Source organism: Topomyia yanbarensis, chromosome 3 (assembly GCF_030247195.1).
Source record: "Topomyia yanbarensis strain Yona2022 chromosome 3, ASM3024719v1, whole genome shotgun sequence".
NCBI classification, from domain to species: Eukaryota; Metazoa; Arthropoda; class Insecta; order Diptera; family Culicidae; genus Topomyia; species Topomyia yanbarensis.
The window spans coordinates 67,666,136-67,684,841 of record NC_080672.1 but is presented as its reverse complement, the minus strand read 5'-3'; the positions used below and the strand labels follow the sequence as shown (position 1 = coordinate 67,684,841).

Genomic DNA, 18,706 nt, shown 5'->3' with positions numbered 1-18,706 from the left:
GCTCCCCGTCAGAATCACATACTACAATTTGCAGACGAGACAGGCAATGTCGCCCAATAAAACACTGCAATAGGCCAATTGTAGCGGGCCGTGATTCTGAATGTGATATTCATTGTACGTTTCAGGCATGTGCGGGCGTAGGGACTCGGAATCGCGTGTATCATCGCGAAGGGCTCGAACATTTGTACGTTAATGTGCTCGATCGCGTGTGCGTTTGTATGTCGCGTGTGCTAACGTGTAACTTCGCGTGTATAAATTCTATTTCATAACCGTGTGCCTTTCGCATATTCGCGTGTGTTCTAGAATGATCGCGCGCGGACCGTGAATCTGATACTTAATTTTTTGTATGCGGTTCAGATTCCAGAAGGAAGTGGGTTCTTCCATATCATTAGAGATCCCAATCATGTCGTCGTAGAACGCGTGGTCTAGTGGATATGAGCTTTATTTTTTTTTTTTGATTGGTCCAACTGAATGTATGGACCTAAATTGCTAGAATGAAGGTTAAAGATTTCCGGACGTGACCGATTCATGATCGCGCATTTGCGGGTTGGCGTTTGAGATCGCGTTTGTAACGTCGTAAGTACTAAAACGTTCACACAATTGCCGCAGTGTTATCAAGTTTACGCGATCGCGGGCATAGGTGTGCGTAGATGATCGCGAAGGGCTTAAGCGTTCGTATGTTGACGTGTTTGTCGCGTGTGCTCTCGTGTATGTGACTTCGCGTGTATAAATTCGATTTTGAAACCTTGCGGCAATTCATATATTCGCGGACCGTCATTCTGATCTTTAGTTTTCGGTGTACGGATCACATTCTGACAGGGAGAGAGTTATCCCATATCACTAGAGTTTCCGGTCATGTCGCCATGGAACGTTTTGCCTTTCTCAATAGAAAGGTATTGCAATTGCTCTGAAAACCGACTTTTTAACGGAGGCCCGGAGGGCCGAGTGACATATACCATTCGATTCAGTTCGTCGAGTTCGGCAAATGTCTGTGTGTGTATGTATGTGCGTATGTATGTATGTGTGTGTGTATGTGTGTGTGTATGTGACCAAAAATGTCACTCATTTTTCTCAGAGATGGCTGAACCGATTTTGACAAACTTAGTCTCAAATGAAAGGTGCAACGTTCCCATAGGCTGCTATTGAATTTCTAATGGATCCGACTTCCGGTTCCGGAATTACAGGGTGATAAGTACGAACACGCAGAAAATGTCGATTTTAATAAATTCTGCAATGAATGTATAAAGGTGAAAATTTTTCCAAAATATGACCACAACTGCTTCGATTTGTAGTATTAGGTCACTAACATCCATTCAAAGTCTATTTGGCCACATTGGCCACCATCCTCGGTTCCGGAAGCCCCGGCGGAAGTATCTAAATTCAGAATAACAGTCACATCGGTTTCTAGACCGATTCGACTAAACTTGGCCTCAAATGAAAGGTATTGCGTCCCCGTAAATGGCTATTTAATTTCATCCCGATCCGACTTCCGGTTCCGGAATTACAGGTTGTGGCGTGCGATCACATAGCAAATTGTGATTCAAACCGATACTCCGATGAAAGCAAAAAAGGTAAAAATTTCGCTAAAATGTCTCTCAAACAACTTAAATTTGCTGTTCTAGGTCACCGACGGCCAACCAAACTTTCGTTGACTACATTGACCACCATAGACGGTTCCGGAAGTGCCCGGGAAAAGCGGCCATCTTTCAAAATTGACGAACTCACATCAGTTTCCCGGAAATGGTTGGGCCGATTTTCACAAACTTAGTCCCAAATGATAGCTATAATATCCCCATAGATGTCAATAAAATTTCGCACGGATCGCTTATATGGGTCCGGAAATATAGACTAAATCGTCCGGTCACATATGAAATTCCCATATAAGCCGGAACTCAAATTTTTTTTTCAAAGGGGGGACCTCATGAAATTTCAGAAATCGAATTCGTATTTTTGATGCCAAACATCTTTAAAATGCATGAAACGTCGAGATTTTATGTTATCTCGAAAAAAATTTTTTTATAAAAATCGACTTTTTGGGACTTTGCCGATTTCGCACCTTTTTTCAGTTCAATATTACCATGGCTGTTTTTTCTTTTTCAAAATTTTCACATTCTCGTGATTCATGATTGAGAAAGGCACAATTGCACCGCTAGGTGGATTAACATAGGTTTTGTCTAGTGGATATGGTAGTTATTTTTCAATTTTATTTTTTTAATAATTAACAAGGACCTAGATTGTTTGTACCGAGGATAGATACTTCCGGACGATCCCGATTCATGATGGCGCGAGCGCGGGAGTTTGTAGGTTGACACTTGAGATCGTGTTGGTAAGTTTATGAGTGCTGAGATTTTCACCTTATCACCGGGGTGTAATCATGTTTGCGAGTTCGTATGTTGCTTGGAAAATCGCGAGGGGCTCTAACGTTTGTGCGCTGACGTGATTTTGTAACGTGTGTTCTTGAATGGTTGCGCGAACCGTGAGTCTAATATTAAATTTTCAGTGCGCGGTTTGAATTCTGGCAGAGAGTGGGATCGTTTATATCGATAGGGTTCCCGGTCATGTCACCATGAGACGTGTTGTCTAATAGGTAAGGGCGTATTTTCTTAATTGGTCCAGCTGAAGGCATGGACCTAGGCTTAGGATAGACTTTCGGACGTGACCGATTCGTAATCGCGTGCACGATGGCATTTTTGTAGGTTCCCGCTGAGACCGCGTTTGAGAATGTGTGAGTGTTAAGACGTTCACTATCACCATCTTTGTTGACCCAGCTGAAGGCGGGTGTAGAATGGCAGTATAGGACTCGAAAAGAAGAAATAAAAGACAATATATGAGAGACGTAATAGATTAGATAGGTACAAGATACAGCTGAAGTTATGATCATCACATGAGACATACATTAGTACTTCAAACACTACTAATACTTGAATAGCCAATCACCACACATAGCACATCCTTTCTCAATTATCTATTTGTTACTGGTTGATTGTTGGTTATGAGCTGGTGAATAGAGGAAAGGTATAGAACAGACAAAAGGCTCATATCAGCCCTCCCGGCCTCCTCGACACACCACTATCGAGGCGTATTGTAATCAACATCTTGAAGCGGGCTTCTTATATAAATCACATCCTCAGTAGTCATAATGTTTGGTGGATTATTAACATGAGAACTAATTAACCTCTAGTAGTAGAACTTGGTGCAAATAAAAACTAAAAAGAGCGAAGGTCCTTATATTTAGATAACTCTATTGAATATATTGTGGCTTGATGATGTTTACAATACCGTCAATCCCATCAACCTGCGGGAGGGCATTACTATCATCAATACAGATAGGATTGTAAATAAAATAAGTATGTGATTCATCCAGCAATATTTGTTTTACTATACCATAAATATTTTTTCCCATTCGCTGTAATAGAAAAAGTGGAATCACTTCTCTTTCTTTTTCCTGCTACCTCAGGTATACGATCTGGCTGAAAGAAGAATCGGTTATAAAATATATTATTTTGTACAAAGAATGATTGTTTACTATATTGATTTGATAAAACTTCTGGGATTTGAATTGGATGTTTACTTTTTATAGTGTTAGTTCTATTATGCATACTTAATGCTTTACAAAACATTTGTACTTTCTCCTGACATTGCGTAAATCCATTTAAATTGTAACGCTTATGTGCCATGACGCATCGCATTGCAATTTGAAGAATAGGATCCTTTGGTCCTTTGATATATCTTTTCAATAATCCATTTATATCTTCGAAAATAAATAAGGAAAATGCCCACAATGGCCCAAAATTTCTAGTGCAATTTGCGAGGTGTAATAGAAGATGTACATTATAAGTCATATGCTCCAAACCATACAAAATCTCAAATTCTTGAACAAATTTTTGAAAATTAATTTCGCATTGCTGGATTACAGAGTCATTCAATAAATTACACAACAAAGTTCTTACGTTTGCTATTAATATACAGTAATGATCATAGTATTTCATAGGTAAGACATCTTTTAAGCAAAAACAACTATAAACAAATAACCAGTTTTGCCACTCATTTGCCTTCCAAGTTTTTCTCTCTGATAGTTTGCGTGGACTACGGGAGCATTCATAAAATGGGTTTATAGATTCAAGAATGGTGTCAATGTGTTCTAAATGTGGTTTAATGTAACAATCCAAATTGGTTGCTTCTAACCACAAACGTGCCAACTGCTTGCATACACCGAGTAATACACAATGCATATAATCAACCGGACAGTAGTTAACTATGTCAAATTTAGGTAAAGTAATCAGAGGAGAAATTCCTTTAATACCACTCACACACTCTCCGCGATTTCTGAACAAAGCCATAGCATTAAGTATATCCTTTTGAGTTCTTGGTAGAATGTTTTTATCGTACTTATATCGAATTTGCTTTGTCTCAGTTAACGTTCCCTCGTGTTTACAAAAGCTGCATCCTTCATAACCATTAAACTGTTTCAATTGTTGTATTTTGCATCTAGCAATACTGTCGACACAGCAACATACCGTGAACACTTTGCATGTGATTCCACTCGCTAATTGGAGTCCTTCCTTTGCGAGTCTACGCAGTTGTTCAAAAAAAGGTCGCATGAAAATGTCTAGGTCTGGTTCCGAATTTGAGAGCCATAAACCGGCAATTAAAACGTTTTTTCGAGAGTATCGTAAATTGGGAGGTAATTCATTAATAGTAACTATGATTGGCCATAAAGATTTTTTTGCGTTTGAGTTGAAAATCGCAACGCCATCTGTGTTGAACGTCAAGCTGACGTCGTTTGTACTATATCCGTCAATCGTCCGTAGAACATTGCCATGTAAAACATCTTCAATATGTATATCATCTTTACAACGTTTCTTATAATCCTGAACAATCGACCAGTGTTGCAATAATGAACTCTTCAGTTGAGAAGCAAAATCGAAAGTGACAAAAAAAAGTTTCGTTGATAGCGCAAATGTCACATAGCTTTTTGTTGTCACTGCCGAGATATAGACCACATTTTTTACAAATATAATGGCGTTGATAATCTTTTGCTGCGAAATAGTTCGAGAATAATTGAAACGATTCAGGGAGCGCTCTATGTCCAATAAGAACATTAATCATACAGAGGATATCCTCGATTGCTATGTTTGATAATGTATGTCGCATGAATATGTTCATCATCATGACCATCGTTTCATGTTTAGTAACGCTTAAATCTGGGTGAAGTAAGTCGTAGCTATGCGCCTGAAAAAAATAACATGAAATTAAATATAGAAATTTTGGATAGGAACAAGAATACAGTATTGTTATTTTAACTTAAAAGCGAAAGTACTGATAGACAACATAATTGCGATAATTGAGTAACTGGACCGCTTTTTAGTTGCAGCTCCGCTAGTTACACCATTGTCCAACTACAAAGCATCTGAACGTCAAAATCTCGTGTTAAATTGACTTTGACAATCATTTACACTCCTTTGGAGAGTTTTTGACATTTCGCAGTCAGTCCAATTAGCGAATCAAATTCGTTAGTTGGGCAAGACTGTGGCCCAACCAGCGAATCACGACTGTAACTGAATTAGTAAAAGTTTTCAACTGCAAATGAATTTGTATAGATTATAATTATATTATTCATTGATGGCACTTATTTTTACAGTACAGTACAGTCTGATGTAGCAGTCATATACTAAAACACAAGTAGCGGTAATGTTCTTACTTCAATATAAAAGGTAAATTTTGGTGAGATTTTTATTTACAGATATTTTTTCAACCGGTATTTATCGTACAGTAGTAGTAATGTACTGTTATCAGACTGATTAATTGTCATATTCTCATTGGAAGCGATACGCATGCATCTAATAAATTGCGATACCCCATTTCTTCCTTCAATGCCTACTTTTCGTTTTACGTAATAAAAACAGTTAAAACCATTATACCTATAAGTTCACACAAACTATAACGTTTGTAAATTTAACGCAATGTTATCACAGCAGGATTACCATAGTGTTGAAGGTTTTTTATTTGAATCGGTAAATATAATCAAATACTTACTTCATCTTCCATATATCCGTCATAACGGCTGCTGGAGCCACAAGAGATATTATCAGAATCACTGTAGTCTGTGTCCCAATCAGTAAAAACCGAATAGCTCCCATCGCTAGATTGCTGAGAACTGGAACTTGTCTCACAAATGTAACCATCGGATGATCTGGGCCATTTTAATTGGCTAAATATATTTTCAGTTTCTGGATCTGTATTCAAACTATCATTGTCTTTACTGTTACACTAAAATATCGTAAAAATTATATTTGTTAGATTATATAGTATATTAAATTTGAAAATAATCAATATTACCAGCACCAACGGACCGTTCTTAACACACGGAATAGAATCAGTTATCGTTTGCGTTTCTACGTTCAAAACTGTTTTGCGGGGATTGGAAGTCTAAAAAAATATTATTTTACTATTATCAATAAACAAATAGATAGCGAATTCTTGCCAGTTTAAAGGTTCTTGCGTACGGAATTCTTGTTTTTTTGTTGAGATTTTTATAAAACAACGTGTTTTTCCGTGGATTCCTCATCGTATTTAACAATAGTTGGCTGAAAATAAGTTCGTTTCGGATTCTAAACTTTCTGCCTGTTTAAAATAATGTCAACTAATAGTGGGCGCATGTCGCTGGAAACACCGATCGGAAATTATCTCGCTCTTACATATGATAGGTCCGTTAGTTTGACATATATTACTCCGGTTACACACATGTTAAAGTAATGGGTAACAATATAGTAGAGCGAGACCATACGGTACTGTCAGTGAATACATCCAGCGCTTTGCTCCTTCTAGCATATAGTAGATATTGTCTGTATACATGCATACATAAGCAGAGTATTTATATCATGGTGTGAAGCTAAATACTATGACGTCATAAAAATACACGTTAAATTTTTTGGCGTTCTATAAAATATGAGGTTCAAATTTCCCGGTCAGCGTGGCAAGCAGAAAGTTAGCAAAAGTTGAGCAAAGCGAAATTGATGCTTCCCGAGTTTCTGCGAGCATTTTGCGCGATTTGTGCAAGAATTCTGGCAATGAATTCGCTCAAATGCAACAACCGTTTCTGACAGAAGCGGTTAAATCAACCGATGCTGCTCACTTTTATCCAGAATCCAGTCAGAAATGTACGGCCAAGATCTCTGCACGCTTCCTGCCACATCTTTGTCAGATGTTTTGCTCGATTCGTGCTAAATTCTACCAGGTAGGAATTTCCAGGATCTTTGCACAGTTTATGTCCGAGTTATGCCAGGGTTTTTCTCGGTTCCTGTCAAAATTTGCCAGAAAACCTGAGCGAAACCGAGTTCGCCCTAGCTCAACTAAGCCGACAGGATACGCGCAGAAATCTGACAGGGCTACCAAACCATGACTTACAGAAATCTAGCAGAGCGGTTTCTGCCAGAAAATTTGCTCACTGGGTAATCGAGAGTCCCAGGTCTAGAAAAACTCTAGAAAGAGAACTGCGGAGACTCCATTTTGGATCGATTGGATTCGCGTTTAGCTGTCAAAAAACGAATCCAATCGAACATTGCCTATCCTTATAACATTGGACGTGTTGCCATACAATGCCGGGGCATACGTTGCCAAAAATGCTGTTTTCTCTCCGCAGTTCTCTTACTAGAGTTTTTCTACTTGACGGGATTCGCGGATCGATATTTCGGTTTGCTGGATCGATATTTTGCTGAAACAAAATACAAAAAATGGTGTGTACTTGCTGATGTCTTTTTTGTTCACTTTGAGGGAGATTTCAGTGCGAACTGTTACTCAGTAAGTTCAGTTGTGGATAGAAATTTTTCTTAAAGGATTTTTGTAACCCGGAAAGGAGACGAATGGCCTAACGATTAAAACCTCTGTAATCAAAATTTAAAAAAGGATCAATATAATTTACAGCAACAATTCATATCAAAAGAGTTGACTTTACTAACCTATATATTGTTAAAAATTCTTATTATCTTGTTCTCCAACACTGATAATTTCTCTTATTTTTAATCTTTACTGTTTTTTTGTGGTAAAACCATTGAATTAAAACACTAGAGTGTCAAAAAAATTGTCGTTGTACGAGATCGAAAGTGATAGAACTAACGGTACAACTAGCGACTCCTAATCTTTTGTTTTGTATCTACTGTTGAAACTATGAAATTTGATGTGGGTACATCAAAACTTGTTGTTTTTCTACTGTTACTTTACTACTTTCATTCCAAATAAAATATATTAAGAGTGTACGAGGTAGGTGGCACCTTTATTGTAAAACCTTATCTTGAGAATTCACAAAGGCACATCATCGTTCGCGTTCCTGTGCGCCATTTCTAGCGTGCTTCTCGAAGGTTCTGGCTGCTTTTTTATATTTTCCGCGAGCTTGTAAAATTTATGCAGTAAGCAAGATGCCGAAGCGTGTTCGAAAAATTGGTAAAAAATTGATAAATGGTATGTTCACTTAATTATTATTACAACTAAGGTACTAGGATAACAGATCGACGCCAAGCTTTGTTTTAAATTCTTAATCAGTTATGAGTGTTTGCAGATGAACAGGAATTCCATGCGAAACATGGCGTCTCTTTGTTATTTGGTTTTAACTTTTAAGCAGATTAGTTTGACATTTTTTTTGTTATTTTTTTTTCTTTGCAGATGTCGGAAAAAAGCGCAAGGGAGTTGCAAAAGAAACCAACAACATGTATCTCCACGAAATGGTAAAATTTCATTCTGGATTCCAGCTCAAATGTAACAACAAATTCCTACTCAATCGTTTTCGGAATCAGTTGTTGCATTTGAGCTGTAATTCATACTAATGGTTTGACAGAGTAGTATTGAAGATTTTTGTATGTTGTTTGGAAAGGGTTGATAAATTTGTGATTTCGCATTATTAGAACGAATGTGAAAATTTGATAAAAGTATTTTCTTTCTCGTCTGCTAATACGATCTAGATTGTGAGGGTAATAGTTCGTTCTAAATTGTTTTTTGATGAACTCAACATCTCGTGTTATTTCATTCACATAAAACCTGCCAAATTGGACTTCAAGAGTTTTGAACGTTACTCAATTTATCTTCAACAAAACCTCAGTACAACCAAACTTTTCTGCAAAATTTATAAGAGCAGCGAATCTGTAACCCGTGGCAATCTGCTTACGAAAGACTGAATGCTATTTACAGTAAAATTTAGAAATCAGTTGAAATTAAAAAGGACTGAGATTTGTAAAATAATCAGCATAAGGAACTGCGGTATTCTACATACCCTGAAAATTTCTTTTCTATTTTTTGCAGCTTAATGATGTACTAGAAGAACATGAGGTTGTACTAAGTCAGGAAGGGCATGCATTTATTGATGTGGCCAGCGCTCGCACATCCACTTTTATAGAAGGAATGGATGATCCACTAGATTTGTCAATAGTCCACGACACTAGTGTAGATGGCGACAACGATCAGAGCAATGTAAAATCAGAATCGCAAACGCATGACGAACATGTTGTGAGCCATATGCCAGTTGCAGTTGACAATGTTGAGATGCAGACGTCTGCTCGGGCAGTTCTTGATGAAATAGATCAATCTGCCATTTCGAACGTCGATATGATGGTCACTGATGAAGAAAAATCGATCGAAGCAACCGTCCGTTCTGGAAATTCTGACGATCCGGATGGCCCTGCGGTAATTCTTGGCTCCAAGACCTCTGATTCCGAACAGGAAATAAATTGGCAGGAAAAACATAACAAAGTACAAGAAAAACTAAAGAAAAAGGTTGCTGAAAATAAAAAACTGCGGGAGAAAATTGAAAAGTTAACAAAAGAGCTGGCGGAAATGAAAGACATTGCTTTAAATCAAGTTCAGGAAAATCAGAAATTGAGGACGAGCGAAAGAACTGTAAGTTTCTTTTATTTCACTACTCTTTGTTGTAAATGGGATAAATAACGAATCGACAACAAATAGCAATCACCGTTCTGATGTGGCTGCCAAATATTACATTTTTAGTTGCAGTTTTTTTCTTTTATAACATTTCATTATTTTAATACTACTCATTAAACATTAAATTAAAATTGAACTGAAAATTTTCATGAAAAATATAACCATTATTTTTTATTCATTAGACTTTCACAACGGATCCAGAAATTGGGATCACTGTAAAGCAGCTGGAAGAGATCAACAATGATTCTAAAAATGTCGGCCAATTTGCACAGAATCTGGCACTTTTAATGTACGGGGCAGAGACTCTACGGCAGATGTCCGTAACAGGACGCAAATATGCCCACTCCGCTGACATGGCAGCTAAACCACCAATTGAGGAGAGAAAACTCCGTTTCATATATAGTAAGAAAAATTTAATTTTGAAGAACGATTTATATACTCCTGTTTAATTTCAGAGAAAGCTCAAGAGAGAGTCGCTCTTCAAAAAGGAACCACAAATTACTCCAATATCCACGGAAGCGAACCCGAGTCTGATCAACCGAGCACTCGCAGAAAAAATCGCAAATTTAAGAAAAGCTGCGTTGTACGCAGCTAAGCGTAATTGATATTACTACTGGCTAGCTTTGAAGATATGTTTTAAACTGTTCGCTAAATTGAATAACAGCAGTACAAGTTTGTATGTGTACATCTTTAGACAACTCGGAAGAGATGGGTAAAGTACTCTTTAAGTTTTAAGATGTTTACTTTCGTTATTTTTACCAACGACTTTGTTTTTACCTTATATGTTGTTTATTTTCAATAAAATAAATTGATTTGGTCGATAATTATATATGCTTTTGTTTAATGGAAAAGAAAGTCTCATTTTTCATCGTTATTTTGCAGTTAAAACATTGGAGCAAAACAATAAGAATACATCAAAAAACATTGTTACGAAAATCAATGTGATTGTTATTTGAATGTAGTAACAGTGTTCGATCGACAGCATTTTACATTGCTTTTGTATTGTTTATACTGTATAATAACATTTAATCTTATTGTCAAAGTGAAGTTTCACTTTAAAAATGATACAGTAAACCAACATTAAATATCATTGTTTTTGCTAAAAATATCTATGGGAAAATTCAACTTTTTTTTAATGTTAAGATACATAACCACCCCCCTTTTTTACTGTAAAAGCTTATTTTACATTGAAATTTATTATAGAAACATTAAATTTAACTGTTTTTCTGTTGTTGCCCCCACATCAAATTTCACTGTAAAACATTGTAATGTTACTGTACTGTTACAATAAAAATAATTGTTTTGTTACTGTACATTTCTATTCGGGTCGGCTAGTCACTAGAAAGAGCATGAAATTTTGAAAATTTCCTAATGAAAACAATTCTAAATCCAGGACAATAGAAATTAAAAATCCTAAAAATATTTACTCAGGTATAAGAAAACCAAACGGTACATCGACGAATTATTGATTTAGAATTTTAGTTTTATTTTGACATAGGACTACGTCTTTGTTTTCGATATGGGGGTGCACTCTGCAAATTCTACAAAAATGGTATGTAACGAAAAGTGGTCCAATTTTAAACGCATATAATTCAGCTATCTCACGATAAATTTTCAAATTTTTTGCACAAATCGCCCCGAAATACTTCTAAGAATAGATTCCAACAGATAAACCCAAAGATTTTTGATATCATAGCATTAAAAAATTAAATAATATACAACCTTGTCAAAATATCGCGCAATAACACACAGAAGATAGCACTTCCCAAGCCATGTACGACAGATTGGTGTACCTAGCGCGGTACGCTTCTATGAATGACGTCATCATCGACTATTTAAAGAACGGACTTGGCCAGACACGCTCAGTTCCCTGTTGAACGGCTGGCGAAGCAGATCACTGCGCTGTGTTTTTTTTACAGCCTGTGTAGCTGAGTTAGAAGTCCGTTACACTGGCTGTGGAGGGACGCTACATTTGTCGTCCAACAGGCGACCACTCCAACTACTTCCTAAATGCCGCTGTAATGTTGCCAGTAAATTTTTGGTTTAACTAGTACATGTATTTGCTATTTGCGCTTGAAATTAAGTAATGTAGTGGTAGTAATAAGCTTCCCATTTTGGTTTAAACGCAAGGACAGTTTTTAAAACACGATTTGATTAATTAGTTTAGCTCATCCCAGCAATTTTATCAATTCTGTAATTTAAAAGGAATTTTACGGAACTTGGTGAATTTGGCCCCACTTGCAACTGGTATAATCAACCTGCACAAAGTGTTGCAGGGCTGTTTTTGGAACAAAATGTGTTATCATTCAGCCCTTCGCTATGCAAAATTACGATATTATGACAGATGGCCTAAGTGCGGCCGTTCTTTTCAATCGGGAATGGCCGCGTTGAATTTTGGCGAAATGCGCTAATAGTGTCGTGGTGGTACTAGTTGTCTCTTTTGCTCTGCCCATCATCATCAGCGATGACTCATTTTGCATTGTGCGCTTGGGTTCAATGTTTGGGGCGAATGTATTGGTAGGTAGGGGAACTGGTGGTAAAATGAACACGTTAAGCAAAGTCATTATTTTCTAACTAATAAGTGAATGAGATATTACAATCACCTTTTATGTTTCTTGTTAGACATGTTTTGTACATATCTGGTAAAAATACTTCGTCATAAACACATTTTTTCAAACATGATTCTTGATTTCTAACCATGTCCAAAAATGAGACATGCTTATAGCGAGTGAGCAAATTGAACATGTGGCGGTGGTAAAATGAACAGCTTCTGATGACTTGCAAAATGTCCTGTATGTATGCAATGCATTTTTCCGATCAATGCTAATATCCCAACAAATCATGAGCTTTGCATACACACAGGACATTTTGCAGGCAAAAAAAATGTCACGGAAGAATTGAATTTTCACGACGTAATATTAACTATTTTACAATCCTGTGGCATCGAAACACATCTACAAACTTAGGGTTATCCAAGGGTGTTTGAACTTTTAGGATCTGTTTGAGAGCAACTAGAAAGCTTGGTCTATACATGAGATGTGATTATATTGTCTAAAATTTGATTTTTCTTCACCGGTCCAGGTGTTTTTCCCACGCACTAAGTACTAAGAAAATAAATATTTTACATTAAGTAGTATAGTCCTACGCCTACAGTTCGTGCAACCCCATAGGGCTGCCCCTTGTAGTTTTTTTCATATTTACAGGTTGCAATTTACTCTAGTTACAATAATAAACATTGAAGAGTTCAAAGTATTTATGTGCTGACCGAATATGACAATCCCTAACAGTGCTAAAAATGGAAGGTATTCTAAACTACACATTCACAAGGTGTAGAAGACACTGAACCGAAACAAGTAGAAAAATATCCATAGCGTGTTCGAACGAAGAGAATGTTGAAATTTACTCTAAATCTTCTGATCTGACCGGTGATTTGTAGATGCGGAGAAACAGTCATATTTTATTTTTTTGATCTGGCGTCTTACCATTATTATTAGTTCTGTGGCATCACACTATCACAATTTTATGATATTTTCTTTTAAAATAAAGTGCCATGAATTCCTTTTTACGTTACGAAAACAGGACCATGAACAAATATCATGTGTTTTAGAATTATGCTTAATGTTCCTTCAATATCGTCTGCAATACTGTTTTAATAGTGGAAATAGATTTGATCTATGCTATATTTCTCCTTGGAGGAAAAAAAATAGATTAGTTGTTTTGTGAATTCCAGTCACGGTTTCCACCATGCCATTACCAAATCAATTTTCTGTACGTGAACAAGTTCATTATTCAACATTAGAACATTATTCATTAAAACAAAAGTAGTCTCATGATGTTAATCATAGATTTAGAATCATAAGGAGGGGACGGGCATAACGTAGTTGGTAAATCGATTGCTTTGTATGCAGCTCACCTTGGTTCGAATCCCAACCCCGCACATTGGGTTAGAGCTTTTTGTTAAAGATTTTTCTAACAAGAAGAGGCAAACGACCTTAAGGTTAAAACCTCTATAATCGAAATAAAAAAAGAAACGTTAGTTAAAAAAATCCAAACCTTCTGGATAATTTCTGGTGAACTATTTCACGAAACTCAAAATTTTGGTCATGAATCCATTCCATTCTCGTGAACTAATTCATGATTCCTAATATATTCACAAAATCATGAAATATTATCCATGTATTCGTGAACTGGTTCATGATACCTAGTATAATAGTCACAACTTACCATTAGTGCTCGTCAAATAGTTCCCAAAATTACAAAATCATGATACTTTATTTGAGGAATCATTTTTGTTCCATGCACTTTTTTATGAAGCTAGCGACCAGGAATAGGTACGAGTAGTAGATATAAGAAATCTGTTAGGACCAGGAACATCGTTATTCATTTGACAAGGTTCAGTGTGATGTCTGAACAGAAAACGAAAACTGCGCTAAGCATTCTGCTCGTGAAATAGTCCACAGAACTTCCACTAAAAAAAACTATTTTAACCAAAAAATAACAGATCGCGATAATGCGAAGAGAAATTGCGAATACCATGATAAAACAGCTGATATCATGAACATGAGTCACATTACTCCTCGTGTCAAATTCGAAAGTAAGAATAAATTATCGCAATAACGAAAACAGAAATTACAAAAAACATCGACTGAAATTCTGAACATAAATCACAAGACTCGTGACAAGGGTATCAAAAATGATGGCTAAGATACTGAAATCGTAACATAAATCTCCACTCGTGACTACAATATCATGACAACGTGAATATAGAAAATCATGACAAAACATCTGAATATGAACATAAATCACACTACTCGTGATCAAAATATCAAAAATCGTGACGTGAATTGAATCACTCTAATCATCACTAAAACATCACGATAACGTGAACAGAAATTACCAAAATCGCGACAAAGATCATGAAATCATGAACATAAATCCCCCTGGAATGACAGAAAAATTCTGATAGTAAACATATTAATAAAATAGCACGGTCAAGCGATGAGAAATCACAAAAGAGCGAATAAACTTCTGAAATCATGAACATCGTTTGACTGTTGGCTGTGTATTGTCAAACTATAAACAAAAATTAAACATGTCCAGGAAAAACCAACAATAACCCAACAAAACATTCAATTGTAGCACCATGTATACATTTGGAGTGAACTAGTTTTTTTATGAAACACAAATAGTTTTATGAATACGAGGTTTATTATTCATAATTTCAGTTAAAGTTGGTCACGGTTTCCCGTAGATTGTCTAGTTCACGAAGTTGTGATCTATTTTACATGAATATCTGAACGGATTTTTTTTCCGTGTAACCCTGTACATAAGAAATCGGCTGCAAAGCCTTTCTAGACAGATGGTCAACTTTCCCTGCGGAATGTAGTACCAAGGCTTTGCTTTTTTACATTAAAGACTTGAAGTGAAAACACCTATTTATTTAGTCTTTTAAAATTTTTCCGCAGCTCCTAATTTTGTTATAAAATTGATACTTTCTATAACACTGATCCTAGAAAATTAAAATACAACGCACTGATTCTCTTAATTCAGAATTTCCAAGATCCTTGAAACAATGGCAAAAGGCAGATCAGTAATTTTCATTGTTATATTCGGGAATGTTTCTCGGTGTTTTCAAAAATGTGTGTCCTATTAACTTTGAACAAGCTTGCAAAATTATTACTAAAAAAGTAACTGCCCAGAATTCTATTTATTACAAAAAACTGCCAAAAACTGTTTACCAATCGCAAAAAAAATCACTTAACACTGATTACCCGAGCAAATAGAAAGCCCCATATTCAGGGGGTGTCATTGAAATGGGTTCAACCCATGCAAACACCATTACCATTGTCCGGTAGATCCCATAGAAAAACCATAAATTGGTGTGTTTATGTCTTGATGGTTGTCAATTTTGGCACCGACCATGTTTATGGTTTTAAAAAAGGGTTGTATGGTATTTGAACCCATGAGTATTTGCTCGGATGATATCTTCTAATTTATGTAAAATTTGTTAAAATGTATGACACCACCAAATTAACTAGAAACTATAAATATGGATTAGCTCAATTTCAGTATCACTTACTTCCGACACATGGAAAAGAAGACATCGCGCTTACTTCCTTTTGTCGAAAAGTAAGGTAGGTGTAAGGCCAACGTTTTATGATGATTTCGGTTACACTTTCTATGTCAATTCGCCATTTTGTCAAACAAAAGTTACTCAGTAATTGGCTTGTTTTTTTAATTAAAATAATTTGCTCTATTTTTCACAATTACCATAAAGATTGGAAGAGCTGTTCGGTTACTTGAACAAAGCTGTAATGTCTGTTGAATTTCAGGTTTATTTTACAACGATTTGGGAAATAGTTTCAATCAAAGCTGTTACACCTAAACCATAAAAGTCCTACAGAGAGCGAATACGTAGTGGTTTTCGAAAATGAAAAGATCAGAGCACAATGATATGGAAAAGATAGGTCTTGAGTCGAATTCAAGTGATCGTTTACTCCGTGATTTCTGATCATCTCTTTCATTTTATTTTTTTTATCTTGTGATGATGCGTAATAGTAATTAGAAAGGGATTGGAAGGTATGACATTTTTCAATGTTTAGAGCCATTGTACTCAAGGAAGGAAGAAAAATTAGAAAAGCGTGGAATAAGGTCATATGAGTAAGCTTAGAGTTTTCCGACGACTTAACCCTTTGGCTTCTACAGCAGGAGTCAGGATATTTTGACATTTTTAAATGCGGATCAACTGAGTATGCGGCATGTCTAAAGTAGCGTAAAGTGACTTAGTGAGCTATACTATTGGAACCGACACATTTTATTCCATAGCGAACAAAAAGAGAACGAAAGACTGTTATATACTCAAAACATTAAATCGAAACAATAGTCCCAACTTATTGATTTATAGATTCAACCAGTTGCAATATTTTAGTCACTCTCCGTCTATTGTCTATTGATGTCTGTTCGCTGTATCGTCAGGTTGTTTTCGAACTTACATAGACATTTATTGAAAACCATAGAACGCGGCTAAAATGCTGCTGCTGGTTGCAACATTAAGTTCATTATGATTGATTGACTAATATGTTATTTCTGCATATCAGCAAAGTTAATAATATGCAAATGCATTTGATTCGTAGATAAATGAACTAGCATCTCAGTTAAATCGCTGTTGTACCATTTTTACCTTATTTACTTTTACATCAAATTAGTAATTCATTTTTTTGGTTTTTTACTTAAGTGCCAATACCTAATTTAGGACTGATGGTATCCAACGGAGAAAAAAGATCGACAACGGTGAGTGAAGCTAAGCAATCATGTGAAAAAAAAAAATCCCCCAGAGGCGAGATTCGAACTCGCAACCTTTGAGACTCCGGCCCAATGCACTAACCCTTATGCTATCCCTGGGTGTGGTGACATCCCAGAAAGAACATATGCTTATCCCACTGGCGACGGTGATCGTACCCTGCATGCAAAGCGAGAATCACACACAATGGCAACTGACCACCCCAACCATGGGTAATGAACTAAAAATTAAACATCAGACGATAATAAAAACCCGGCCCTTGGTAAATAGCGGGGAAATTATATAGATCAAATGTTTCCCCGTTGGATACCACCAGTCCTACTTTTACACGTTGTTCTTGCAAATTGTTCGATTGTTGAAACTATCACAATTTTTTTGATTAACAGCACTAAAAAAATGAAATTGGATGTCAATAGAAATACTATTGCATTAAAATTAAGCGAAAACAATATCGTTATATTGTTATCAGCAAAATTTTAGCATGCTTGAATGCACTAACCTTATACAGAAATCCAAACTGTGTATCAGTGAAAAACTAGCCATTTAAATAACTTGCTTAATTCTGATCAATATGGAGCATTATATTGGAGTTTTTTTAAGGGTCACAATCATTAGTAATAATGTTTTCATTTTTAGATAGTTTTAGTGCTCAGTATTTTATAAAACTTCTCTTTTATTATATAATTCGTTTGTTTGACTTGATTCAATGCGTTAACCAGGTGGAACCGTTCATTGAATATTTCCTTGATGTAAACAATAAAAATGATAAAACGCGTGTCCAGCAGACCTGGTGTGAACAACTAGCCATTTCGCGTGGAGAGCTGTTTACAAGGAAATATTTTCGCTGCGTCAAGAGCGTCAAGTCGTTTATTTCTATCTCTCTTACACTTTCGTGTCATCATCGTGGTTACTGCCTTCATATTCGCCATAACATCTGATTTCTTCCTTATTTCTTCTTCAATGATGGTGCTGGCTGTTAATTTTAAGGTACTTGATGCAGCTTTTGCAGTCAATATTGCCTGAACAGCTGCCACAAGTTTGGCTATTGTTTGTGGTTCAGGTATTGGTATTGGAAACTGGGCCTGTGCTAAGATGCATTTTAAATTCATCCAAAAGGTTCCCACTAATAAACAACAAGTTTTTGTAATTATACTGCCAAAGGCCGTGATTATTTATTGATTGAAAAGAGGTTCAGGAAGTTAAACATTGCCCTATGTTGTACATATCAGTTTAGGATATAACACGCTACACAATGGTTGGCAAATTATTTTGAAATTCTTTTATAGCAGTTAAAATTAACACTCGTCTATTACAGCATCATGATTATTTCGAATGGTGCTATCTTTGGTAAATTATTTTAAAGGATAACACGGTGATCGACCACATTTAAAACTAATTTGATATTACGATCTTTGTTAAGCCAGGAAGCATGAACTCTTTAAAACTTGTGTTTTAGAAAGTTGGTTTAGTTTGTATAAA

General features: G+C 36.1%; 3 protein-coding genes across 3 annotated transcripts in view; 1 reads left to right on the top strand and 2 right to left on the bottom strand.

Annotated features, from left to right (window-relative positions):
* LOC131688487 (exostosin-1) overlaps positions 1–18,706 on the bottom strand; it is a 501,100-nt gene that overhangs the window by 222,386 nt on the left and 260,008 nt on the right. The gene's annotated exons all lie outside the window — the stretch shown is intronic.
* Positions 2,826–5,440, bottom strand: LOC131688491 (uncharacterized). The gene has a single exon (XM_058972781.1). The coding sequence runs from the start codon at positions 5,100–5,102 to the stop codon at positions 3,357–3,359; it is 1,746 nt and encodes a 581-aa protein (XP_058828764.1). The 5' UTR covers positions 5,103–5,440; the 3' UTR covers positions 2,826–3,356.
* Positions 8,280–10,751, top strand: LOC131688493 (uncharacterized). The gene is made up of 5 exons (XM_058972784.1): positions 8,280–8,457; positions 8,659–8,720; positions 9,292–9,885; positions 10,110–10,329; positions 10,383–10,751. Exons 1-5 carry the CDS (start codon positions 8,415–8,417, stop codon positions 10,520–10,522), a joined length of 1,059 nt encoding a protein of 352 aa, XP_058828767.1. The 5' UTR covers positions 8,280–8,414; the 3' UTR covers positions 10,523–10,751.